Below are 13,105 nucleotides of genomic sequence, written 5' to 3'. Positions count from 1 at the left end.
AATAATAAAAATACAAATATTATTACTAATATTTCATGCATACCAATTAATAAATATTACTGCACAAATGTCAGTGTCTGCTACAAAACTACATTTAAAAAAATGCAAACAGCCAGTACCATGGTTCCTGGGTGATCATGTCTTAAGAATTATACAGCTAAGACTATCTGCCTGGCAACAACCCAAATATCCATCAACAGTAAGATGACTAAATTAACTGAGATATATTCATACACTGGAACGCTGTACACACAGCAGTAAAATCAGAGTCCCACCACTTGTAAAGACAGATAAATCTGAGGTACATAACACTGAGTGTAAAAAACCAAACTGCAGAAGAAAACAGACAGTATTACTCCATTTATATGAAGCTCAAAAACATGTAAAACCAAGCAATATAATGTTTAGGGATACAAACGCACATGATTACACCATATTAAAAAAGTAAGAGTTAGATAAATGTCTTTCTTCCATAGCCAACTGTCAAGGCCTGAAGGAGCCAGGCACAGGCACAAAATCTGAGACCTCAAGTAAATTTCATTTGTTCACTAGCCTGCTTTGAACTGAGAAAGAACTATAGTTTCTCAGTTCAAAAGAACTATTTTATTAACAGAAGTGTAGCACCCATAATAAGGAACTGTATGCCTGTCAGATCTCACCCACTGCAGTGGTGCAGGGCACCACACTCATTCCCCTACTCACACCATGCTGGGCCTTTGAGAGCCATGCTGTGCTGCGTGACTCTCTCCCCATGACCAGAAAAGTTTAGGTTGACTCAAGACAATACGATTAGATTTTTCACCCCAAGAATATGGATTGGGATGAGAAAGCTGGGCAAATCTCTGTGTGTGGCTTTTCTGAAATATAAAACCTTGGAAATAAAGTAGTCTTGTCTGCAGATACACATAGGATAATAGTGAGGAAAGAAGACAGAGGTAAAGAGAAAAAGAGTTAATCCAGATTATCAGTTCCCATCCCTTCCTTGCCCTTAATTCAAGGAAATATCTTTATTCATAGAAAAAAGTTTCCTTTTTTTGGTCTTAAACTGCATTTAGTTATTTTCTATAACTTGCAAGTTATAAATACTTTAAAAATATATACTCAAAGAAATCATTACAGGAAGAGTAATCAAGACAGTGAAGATACTGAAACCTATTTCATGTGACATAAAAAGGGGACATAATAAATGCTTTCAAAAATATGAAAGCCACAAAGTGGATAAATGATAAGATTGTGAATAAACTCAAAGGCAGAATTAGGACCAACAGGATGGAAAGCATTTAGATTTGGCTCAATGCATGAAAGAATTTTCTGATACTATAATGAAATAAGTTTCTTATCACTGGAAGCATGCAAGCTTGGACAATCACTTCGAGGAGTCATGGTAAAGGAGAATCTAGCAAAACACAGATGATTACACTAAATGATCTTCCAGATTACATGCAACCTTTCCATTGGTCTTCATAACGTCACTGTGAGCATATCAGTATAGGTCCATTTCAGGAATAAGAAAATAAAGTTTTACATGTGTCAGACTATTTGTTGAGGGCAAAGCTGTGTCAGCTGTGCAACTGAGATTAATTTACCCATCCAAGAAACACTAGAAAATACTATTTCTTATCTAAAGCTATCAACTGATGAAAAGCAATTTTTTTCCCAGGAGATCCAACATCCCTTTAAGAACATCCTATGGTTACTCAATACACACAGTAAGACTATAAAGCAATTAATATGCAAAAGCAACAAATATAAATGAGTCTCTTTACAGGTTATAAACCCCCAGATGCAGATGTTATCTTACCTGGACGTTGAGGTGCAACTTCTTTAGACGTTTGACCAGTGTTTCTTTATTGCATGGCACAAAAGCTTCAAGATGGGAGTAGACACTGCTGCGAATGACAGGGCCTAGTTCCTGTAGCTGTAACTCAATGCTGACCAAAAACAAACAAGTAAGTAGTATAGAATTTCTTTTACATAGTAATACACAAGCAAGGAGGCAGAGACAGTGACTCTTTTCTCCTTTTATCTTTCCATGATTTCCTGGACAGTATTTTTCAAGGAAAAAAAAAACCTCATCAATAAATAGTAATGCTATAAAAAATTTCTATGAGTCTAGTTTAAGAGTAGAATTTATAACCCTAAACATGATGGCAAATAATTTTTTGATGACAGAGGCAAAGTCTACCCTTTTGGGGTAAAGCACAGGAACTCCTTTATTAACTAAAAGCTCATTTCCACACAGAAATATCATACTTCTCCTCACTGCCGTGCAATTTGCTCTACTACAGAGTCACACAGTTCAATGAGTTCTTGAGTATTCTTCCCTTAAGGGTTGAAAAAATGATATTCAGAAGAGGTAAGGCCCTTCTGGCTATACAGACTGTTCTATCCATCTTTGTTTCCCTCACTGTGTCTGCACTGCACAAACCAGATATTTAATAGTTTGTTCAACTTATTCCAATTATCCAGTTACTGTTAAAAGGGTATTTAGCCTTAAAAAAAAAAAAAAAAAAAAAGAAGAGTCTGTAACAGCCATTATGCTCACAGCAGGACAAGCTATTGAGGTTTCTTCCAAGATGGAAGACATTTTATTTGGCAGCTGCCACTGTGAAAAATGAGAACAGATGTTAATTTGAAGGCCAAGACCAAACTGGAGCCCATGGCAACAAACTATGTCCAAATCATCACATTTTATTACAGTAGAAGGTGCAGATAGACTTAAATACTTCTCACAAATATAAGGTTCATCCAAAGATTCAGTTAACAGCTTTTGCCAGATCAAATGTATCCATCACTTATAAGATGTATTGCAATTTCAGAAACAGTGAAATGTGGAAAACTATACTCCTCAGAACTGACAACAGAAAATTCTTGATATAAGAGAAACCAAACACACACACAAAATACACATATATAAAAAGAAGTTTAAGGACCACTAGAGCCAGGGGGCCAAATGCAGTAGTCTATATGGAAGATAATCACTATGGTTATGAGTTCTGTGAATAAACATTTGGTTAAGTAATGTTATGAGGTTAGACTTTTATTAAAAGTCTAGACTCTGGGTAGGAGGCATTCAGCTTGACCCATTATTAAAGGTTGGTTAAAGCTGAAAATAAAATAGAAATTCCAAGCAGTTAATCTATTCTGAGTAAGAATAGATTGACTCAATGACCTACTTATAAAAATCAGTGGTTTCCAAAGAGGGGTAACTCAGAAACAGGAAGAGCTGACTTTCTGCCCCTAAGCCAATAATACTAGGTAGAAATCAGAGAAATGTATTAACCTGGAGGTCACTGACAGTATTGGTCTATCACAAATATATAAAATTCCTAAGAATCTATTATATTAAATTATTATATTTATTATATTATAGGCAGTATATTTTAAGCATATATCCCTCACACATCTACTTTAATTTTTTTCTTCTCACTAAGAATTCTGATCTTTTGGTGTAAGGGGACAACTGAAAACACATGTCAATGTAAGTCTGAATTTCAGGTATCATCACATTTATCTCACAGAGAAATAAAGCTTCTCCTGAAGTGGGGAGAGTCCTGCCCCCTTCTCTCCACCAGCCTCCTTTTCCTTCTTTAAGTGAAATCTATCTCCAAAGCAGATATCCATGTGCGAAAATTACTGTGAATGAGCCTCAAACCTCCAATAATGAATTATGAGCACGAGATCAGTACAGGCTCAAAATGGATGAAAATACACTGGGAGCACCGGCTGTCAACGCACTGGGAAACAAACACTGGGTTTTGTGAGTAAATAGGCTGGAAAACCATCTTTATATACCTATCTATACAAGGGTCTCATTTTCCTCTGGAGAAGCCTCAAAGAAATGCCACACAGGAACCCATAGCTGAAGCAATAGCTACCTTTGTAAACAAGATTCGTCTGCTCAGAAATACTCAGTGACACCTGCTATGGTATTCTCACACAGGATTCTACAAGTATAGTCATTCCCTCATATTATGTATCTTCCCCCTCCATCAACTCCCTCTTTTTAAAAAACAGAATGTATTTCTTACCCAATCAGTTTTAAACACTAGTAGAAGAAAAGTTCTCACTAATTAAGTCCAAATGAATTCTGAGATCTCCTGAATTTCCTGGATTTTTCCTCAAATATTCCAGATATCCTACCAATGTTGTCCAAATAACACAACCATCAGAAACTACTAACTGAAAAAAGACTTAGGGAGCAATAATTCAAACTCAAAATCCAAAATAGCTCACACCTTAGAGCAAGAATTCAAAAGCCTTTTGATGTGTCAACTGATAACAGAAAAGAGGGGCACTGGTCCCACTTGTCCCTGAAGAACTACTTTATTCAGGTGGGCTGGTTCAAGTGTGACCTAAAGGAGACCTGATGTGGAATAGGTGAGAGATGTTGAACCATGGTTTGGAATTTTTTCAACTATAAAGGAGCCCCTCAAGAGAGTCAGGAAAAGCTGTGGCATAGAATCAACCCTTTCACCTTGGTAAGTTTCCTTTATATCATAGAAAGAGAGAGAAAGACAGACCAACTGATAAGTCCATTCACACTGAGATTCAAAAGTCACTACTCATTCATGAGCTCCTTAAAGGAGCCTCTTAACAATCAGATGACAGATCTCATTGCACGTGTCCAGTAGGATTGGTAGTACCTGCCTAGAGCATCTGTTAAGCACAACTGTCAGCCTGAATTGGGGTCCTAAGTAGGGAGTGTTGAGATTTCAGTAGCAATGTCTTCTTGAGGTAAAGGAGGACATAGGAGAGATCAACTGAGCATTTGTTGATTCAGCTCAAATTCAATTAGGTAAAAAGGAAAAAGGGTTCCTTATTTCAACAATCTCTTTCCACTTCTAGCATAAGGAAAAATAGTGAAGTAGAGCCAATACACCTGAATAAATTCATGGGAATTACTACCCTAAATAATCAGGTACCACAAGCCCTTAGAAGATCAACTTGGTCCAGAGAAAAAAGGGATGTTTGGGAAAGAAGAAAAAGAAGACGGGGGCATAACTAAATGACTAAAAGGTAAAAAATTCAACTCTGAACATTAGGACACACTCTCTGTGAAATAAAAAGTAGATAGGCTCCAAAAAACTAGAGGATTTAAGACAGAGATGGGAGGAATTAACAGAGAAGCCTGTTAACGGAATAGTGATATTCTGCTTATTTGAGGTGTTAAATTCCAAGGATGATCTCTTAACTCACTCAGGAGAGATAGAGTTGTTCACTTACAGAAGGGCAAAATAAAAAAAAGACTGTCTCAGTCACAGGAAAAGGACCTGATCTCATACACTTAGAGCTCTTAAGTGAAAAGAAAAAGAAGAGCAAGTTATATCCCTGATTTTGAAATCTGGGACAGCTCTGATGAGAAATGGTTACACTGATAACCGAATCTGGTGTTTAAAAGGCAGCTAGGTAAAAGGAGATGGTGCAGACAAGAAGCATTTGCCTGATTCCAGGCAGTAACAATCAATCCTAAACCCCTGACTAAAATAAAGAATAGGTACAAGATAAACAACAAGGTCCTACTGTATAGCACAGGGAACTACATTCAACAGCTTGTAATAACCTGTAATGAAAAAAGAAAATGAAAAAGTATATATATATGTATACACACACACACACACACACACACACACACACATACGTATACATGTATAACTGAACCGCTATGCTGTACCCCGGAAACTAACACAGATTATAAACCAACTAGACTTCAATTAAGAAAAAAATAGGTACAAGAAATTTCTGTCTTCATACTAGTAGCATATTAGGTTATGTGTTTCATGAGGTGTCTTAAGTACTCCAGGAGAATGAGAGATTGCATTAATTAAAACAGTTATCAAAATGAACAAGCTAATCCATCCTTTCTATTTCATGAGAAACTACCTCCATTATATATTTAAAAGACAGGAACCATAGTATTGAAAACATTGCTTTGTTTCTTTGTATTTTGATGCTACTGAACCACCAGGCACACATTATGTTCATCAGAGATGAATTAAAATTAGCTGCTTTCCCCGACTGCTTCTCTTCTGCCCAGTTCTAACTGCAGCCAATTATATACGCAATCTCTGGAATCAAGGTCAAAATTTATAAGCCAATAGATTTATAAACACAGCTTATTTGACCACAATCTTCGAGCCTGCAACTCATTAATATCAAATTCTACCTTAAGGGTGAAAATTATCACTAATTTAAATACAATTTATATTGTATAGCAGCCTTCACCCTTTCCTCTCCAATCTAACATCTGTCTTCTCCACACTGCCTCCATCCTACCCCAAAATGATTCTTCATTAAAGCATACCTTCCATTTGACTATAAATGTTGGTATGAATTACAATTAACCTCACTAGATACAATGAAATTAATTTCTCCTAAATCAGAATCAAAGTAGAAGGAAAATTACACCAAATTTAATATAAACATTCAGAGCTGTCCAAGAAAGATATTTTCATATAAGGTAACAAAAAATACATTTAAATCTAGGATAATATTCAACCTGCACAGCGGTCACTCGCTCTGGCAGCTATGATACTGCAACCTTTGATTCTCATAAGTGGCCCTGGAGAACCAACATATGATACACGCAGAAGCATAATTTTGCTAAGAAACGAAAGTTAATCACATATGCTGTGACGCCAAAACGGAAGAGAGAATGCATGAGACTAGCCAACCACTCAGCATCTATATTTCAAAGGTCTACTGTGTTTTTTAATGAATTCTTGAGGTTTAAATAATTTTTAAGGTTTTTTTAATCAAAGAAGAAAATTACTTACTCCAGAAGAATATTATTCATATCCTGTGTAAAGAATTTTTTCCTTCCTTCTTCATCAAAAAGTTTGGCAGCCTAAAGAAACATAAGGTTGTTAATATAATGCTTAATAAACACATTACTTGTTTCCATATCTAATTAGGAGAGAAAAAGCTCTGAGGGTGGGGCTATGATTTGTTCCACTTTGCATCCCAGCTAAGTACCTGGCAAGAGCAGGTAATCAAAGAATGTTGAAACAAAATTTACCATACGTAACATTCTTTCCTGTCATGTCTGTATTTAATTTTTCTGCATCTCCCTTAATTCAAAAAATTACACATACAAGACTTTTTAGTGCTATGGGTGTCTTGCATGTTCTGAGTATCTGTAAGGTCTGTTTATTAATTCTTGCTGTGATCTCCAAGAGAGAGCAGATGTCTCATTTTCTGCAGACATTATTGTCTAACATGTTTGATACTCTACATATTATACTCATTACCGTGTTTAACCCTCATAACAGCCAATGATATCGGTATTATAGCCTCCATTTTACAAACAAAGAACCTAAATCTTACAGAATTTACATGATACACTTCCAAATCACACAGCTAGTAAGCGGTGGATCCAGGACTTAAGATCAGAAGCTTCCTGACTTTAACAGGGCAACACTGTCACCCTGTACAAAGATACTGCTTACTGCAGCCAGTCTGGGTTCTACCTAATTACTAACAATGAAAAAACTGGCCAAGGTTATTGTCAATGGATAAACAACAATTAGTTCAATGAGGTTAAGAATGATATTTTTATCACCTTAACCAGTTGACCAGAAACAGAGTATGCAAACCAAGACACTGTACCATATGCCAAATTTACTGGGGAAATCACAAAAGATCAAAAGATACAGTTTATCTAGAGATCCACAAGATGTAAAACATCCAGAGGCCTGATCCAATAATCTAAGCAAGCCATAGGTTGCCTCTGTCAAAGAGTAGTGACAATTTTATGTTGTTTGACAATTTCACATGCTGTAAATAGAAGAGGAAAATTTCAGAGATGTGCCTCAGAGCTTCTTAGAAGGATCAAGGCTGGGTGTGAGTAGTGGGCAGAAATATAGGAAGAAAGCCAGAATGAAAACTAAACTTCAAGAAAGAGAATCCAAAGAAGAGGCTGAACAGTAGAAGAAGGTTACAAAGTGAGAAAAGAGCAACAAGAACAAAGTCCTTATCAGACAGACATGAGCATTTTAGGCAAGGATGAATTCTCATCTTGTGAAGAAAAAAATACCATCTCAAATTTCAAAGAGAAAATAAGGACAATGCACAGATACTAGTAAGTGAAATGAATATTCTTATTGATCATTTCCTACTAAGGGGTTAGGAAGTAGCTGTTTTAATCCTGGCACGGCTACTACAGAGGTGAGTTTGTAGTGTATGAGATATGACAGCACGTTACAAGACAAACACACTCACTCCTGATCCCTTTTCTTTATTAAGTGAGAATGAATGGCAAGTAACACAGCAGACAGAGTGCAAGCTACAGAGCCTGACGTTCCTGCCTTTAAATCCTGACTCTGCATCAAGGCTCAGCCACTGAAAATTTATGTGGCCTTCGGCAATTCCCTCAACCTCTCTGAACCTTAGTTTCCTCATCTATTAAATGCAAGAACACTACCTCTCTCACATGAGGATTAGACTGCTGGAGGATTAGACTACACAGTCACACAGTATACTGAGCCCAGTCAGGGTGCTGTCTCCTGAATGGTAAATTCTGTCTTGTGAAATTGTGGGTCACAGGAGCATTGCAGTCAACACACAGTATAGGTTTTTGCTAAACATACAATGGCTATTATTATTAATTACATCATTAGTTTCTGGTGTACAGCATGGATGGACTTGGAGGGCATTACACTAAGTGAAATAAGTCAGATAGAGGAAGACAAATACTGTAAGATATCACTTACATGTGGAATCTGAAAAAATACAACTAGTGAATACGACAGAAAAGAAACAGACTCACAGATGTAGAGAAGGAACTAGTGGTTCCCAGTGGGGAGAGCAAAGGGAGAGGGGCAAGATGGAGGTGGAGGATTAAGAGGCACAAACTATCAGGTATAAAATAAGCTACAAGGATGTATTGTACAACACAGGGAATAAAGCTAGTATTTTATAATAACTATAAATGGAGTATAACCTTCAAAAATTGTGAATTACTATATTATATACCTATAACATATAATATTGCACATCAACTATATTTCAATTTTTAAAATATGATATAAAATAAATACACCTAAATAAAGTTTTTGAAAAAGAATCTTATGGGCAAACAAACAACACAGCATGGAAATCAAGTGAAAACTATGGTAAACACAAGTTACAACCTAAGAAACACTGGCAACGAGATACTTGGACACATTTCCCTAAGTCCTGCAATGATGAAGTATGTTAAAATAAGCAAAACTGTAAGAGAATAAGCCACGACCTCAGAAAAAATAATGAAGAACAAAAATTTTTTAAATAAGTTTGATAAATAAAATCCATAAATCAATTGTTAGAAAAATTAGATAAATCTCTCGCTCCTCTAAGCAGATATTTAAAATTTAGAAAGAGTTAAGAGAAATAAATACAATGTAGAGATCATTATTAAATTTAAAATGTGATGTAAATGGATTACTATAACCCTAGGAGAAAAAAGCAAGTTGTAGAATAATCCACTCATCACACTTCTATTAACAATTACTTTTAATAATAACATAGCATTTGCAAATGCATGGATTAAAATTCATAAAATAAGTACATTAACAGTAGTTACTTCTGCTGGGGGTGGGGAATGGCTGTTTATGGGAGATATTTCCCTAAATATAAAAATGTATGACTTTTATCATCAGGGGGGAAAAAAGAGGACTAAAATACGGCATGAGTTCAGACAAAAATGGTAAAGTAATTAAAATGGCGTTTTAAGCGAGGTTTGGAACATTTTAAGACAAAATAGTATCTCCCAGAGATTAAAGGGAGAAGTGTAATGACAAACCTGGATCTGCAGCTAAACAAAGATTATGAATCCAAGTCAACTGAGAGAGGAATCTATTGTGACATGCTAAAAACTCAACTCTTAAAAGTCTGTCTTAGAAGGAACACAATGTATGCTTACTAAAACTGCTAATTAGCTGGAAAGGACTAGTTGGTAAAATGAATTGTAGAATGACTAGTTGTCAACATAGTTTGGACAAAGTTTAGGCACACTTCTGCAGTGTTACTATTTGTTCCTGCCATCCCTCTATTTTCTTTACATGACTATGTAAACCAATAAAAATTGTATTTATGAAACCTTTGCAGAAAAAATATTTATAAAATGAAGTGAGATAATAAAAGAATCAACTGTGTCTATGTCCTAACTATAGTAATATATGTGTGTGTGTGTGTGTGTGTGTGTGTGTGTATATATAATTTCTATTTAAAAGAAAAAGCCTGTGCATATAGCCAATGCTTAAAAAGATACAAAGCAAGTAAGTTATAAGGCTGTTAGGATTATACGTGATTATTTTTGTTTTAAAATAAGCATTTATTGTTATGTTTGTGCAGCAAATAACAAGAGAATTATCACACTTACTACACGGAGGTCTTCGATACGTTTTTCAAGAAGGACAGGTAGACCCTCTGGGAGTGTAGGCACCACCTTGGGCATAACCTGAGTGGCGTAGGTTGGCTGGGTGGCATTTCCATTCTCTCCCCCTGACTCAGAGAGGGGGCTACCATTAGAAGCAGCATCCAATAATCTGTCAAAGTCAAAATCGTCTAGCATCTCTAGGGCATTTTCAGCTTCCTGAAATAGTTCTTGTTCATTTGTGCTAACAAAAATGGGGAGGTCTGGATCAGCACTGTTCAGATTGAGGTCTGAGACATCATTTCCCAATGCTACAGCAGCAGAGGGGGGTTTATGCAGAGAGGAGGTTGGTAAGCTCACTGGGACTTTAGGGTTAGACTCCTTCTTTAATGCATCCTTCTCTTTTTGAAATTTTCGTATCATGGCAGCTAGAGAAAGAGAATCTTTGTAACGTTTCTTCTTTTTTTCAGATTTGTGTGAATTTAGAGCCACAACTCTGTGAAGAAAAAGGTGATCAGTTAGGTTATGTGTGATTTTAAAGGTTAAAAACTCCATGTAAATTAGGCAAAGAATTAAAATACTCATTTGATAGATGAGAAAGTAAGCTTGTTACTAAATTATACTTTTACAACAGCATCTTCATCATCACCTAGATTGTTACTTACGAAAGGCAGGTAGGTGATTGGCCATTAGGGTGAAGAAAACAAAATGAATAAAACCAACAGAAACAGAACTGATTAGGGGCCTGGTTTATTAAAGTATACGAAGTTCAACTTACTATTCTTTTTAGAACGTTCATTCCTTATCACATCTATAAAGTACTCACCGAAAGAATTAATGAAGTAAAGAAATGCACTTTTGCTGAAAACAGTTGATTACAAACAGAGAAGCCTACACAGTATACCTTCAAAGTGGTACCCCAGGTGGTCTGTGCTACATACAAACTGCCGAAGAAATGCAAAACCCTCTGTATCAACCTACAAGCCTTCATTCATCACCATGTCATCTATCCAGATCCTATTGTATCTGCTACCACCTTCTGATTATTTTTCACTTTCCATTCTAGGAACAGCCTTGTGAGACTGTAGGATAGATATGTGCAATTTTCAATGACAACTTTCTCCCTATGCAGACTATGAGGAAAGGGTGGTCTCAGTTTAGTTATCACTTTCTCTAAAGAATCTTTTCTAAACTCCATGGTTTATATGCTTCTATGTGCACTACAGAACCTAAAAGATTATTAGGACCTTGAAGGTAGGCCAATGTGTCATTTACTGTTATACATCCAAAACCCAGGCAGTGTCTGGTATACTTAGTAACTATTTGCTGAATAAGTTACAAATTTGAGAAAATGATAAATTCAATAAAAGGCATTACTTACAGTTTTTGTTCCTAAAAACGGGTGTACTTATAAATAATGAGCATTTAAAACAACTGTTAGTAATATTTTCTTTCTTACTTTTAATAATAACATAGCATTTAGTAATTCAGAGGTCACTATAATCTCCTGCTTAGGAGGGGATAAATACTTTCTGGACATTGATAGCCCAAAATTCAGATGCACCTCCCCTGCTAAGGAGGGGAGGAAAATCCAGCCTCTCACAAGTTCCTTAGTTCTACAAAAAAAGCCATAGAGAACTTGGGGCATTTGATAGTTTTATGACTGCAAGGTACAAACATTTTATTCTTATGACTTAATGAGGTTTCTGAGAAATTCTATTTGGTTTTTAGAGGCTACATCATTACCTAAAGTCACAAGCATTCAGAATAGCTAAATAAAATCAATGAATTTTTTTTAATATAAAACCACCATAAATCATTCATACAAAGACTATAGCCAATTCTCAATCCCCAGGCATCTAAGCTCAGTTTTAATACAAAAAGATTAGAACAACGTGTTCAATGTTTAAACTAACTTTTCAAACTAGTTCTTGTTGGTATAATGTTGTAATGAGCAAAATACTTAATGAACAAATCTGTAAACCTAATCTAAAACACCCTGAGTCTCTAAGATGACTTCTACTTGTTAATAAACATAGTATTATTAAAATATAAATTAACAGGTCACTGACATTTATAAATACTATATTACATTAGAGGCAGCTAAGCTGAATTAATTAATGCTGAACATATCTTTCTAATAGGAGAGCTTGTCATGCTATGACACTCATCCCCATCCCCTTATTCTGTTTAATTTCACATACCCCAGTTGTTTGGGTACTTTTTTCCTTGGCTTCTTCTCCTTTTCCCCTTCCTCTTTCCGTTTCCGCTTCTTCATCTCAATATCATCTTCTTTTATTTTGGGAATCTACAAAATAATAAAAGAAAGCATCACTTACCTAAGCATTACTGCTTTATTCTCTGATGTTGTCAATCCAGCATCCAGGGCAAGTGGTTTTTCTCAAATTTCAGGATGCATAAGAATTGCTTATTTTTAATAGGCAGGTTCTTTGGGTCTATGAGAACTCCCACCCTTGGTTTTGATTCAGTTATTTGGGTTAGAGCCTTTTAATATGAATTTTTTACAAACATTTTGGTGATTCTGGTACAAGTAGGTCTTCGGTTCACAATTCAAGAAACATTTATCTAGGGGGGAGGGTATAGTTCAAGTGTCATAGAGTGCTTGCTTAGCATGCACAAGGTCCTGGGTTCAATCCCCAGTCTTCCTCTAAAAATAAATAAACCTAATTACCTCCTCCCCGCTTCCCACTGCTGAAAAAAAGAAACACTTATCCAAGGACATTCTATTTA

The 13,105-nt window shown here is 35.8% G+C and overlaps 1 protein-coding gene across 3 annotated transcripts in view; it reads right to left on the bottom strand.

Annotated features, from left to right (window-relative positions):
• Positions 1-13,105, bottom strand: part of UBN2 (ubinuclein 2) — a 61,010-nt gene that overhangs the window by 29,966 nt on the left and 17,939 nt on the right. For all 3 annotated transcript variants that reach the window (XM_032483454.1, XM_032483455.1, XM_014559875.2), the window contains 4 exons: positions 12,559-12,662; positions 10,361-10,850; positions 6,777-6,847; positions 1,802-1,931 (listed from right to left, as the gene is read on the bottom strand). In XM_032483454.1, the coding sequence (XP_032339345.1) occupies positions 1,802-1,931; positions 6,777-6,847; positions 10,361-10,850; positions 12,559-12,662 (795 nt within the window). The remainder of the gene's footprint in view (positions 1-1,801; positions 1,932-6,776; positions 6,848-10,360; positions 10,851-12,558; positions 12,663-13,105) is intronic.

This window comes from Camelus ferus, chromosome 7 (assembly GCF_009834535.1).
Source record: "Camelus ferus isolate YT-003-E chromosome 7, BCGSAC_Cfer_1.0, whole genome shotgun sequence".
In the NCBI taxonomy this organism is placed as follows: domain Eukaryota; kingdom Metazoa; phylum Chordata; class Mammalia; order Artiodactyla; family Camelidae; genus Camelus; species Camelus ferus.
This window is presented reverse-complemented; position numbering and strand designations above follow the sequence as displayed.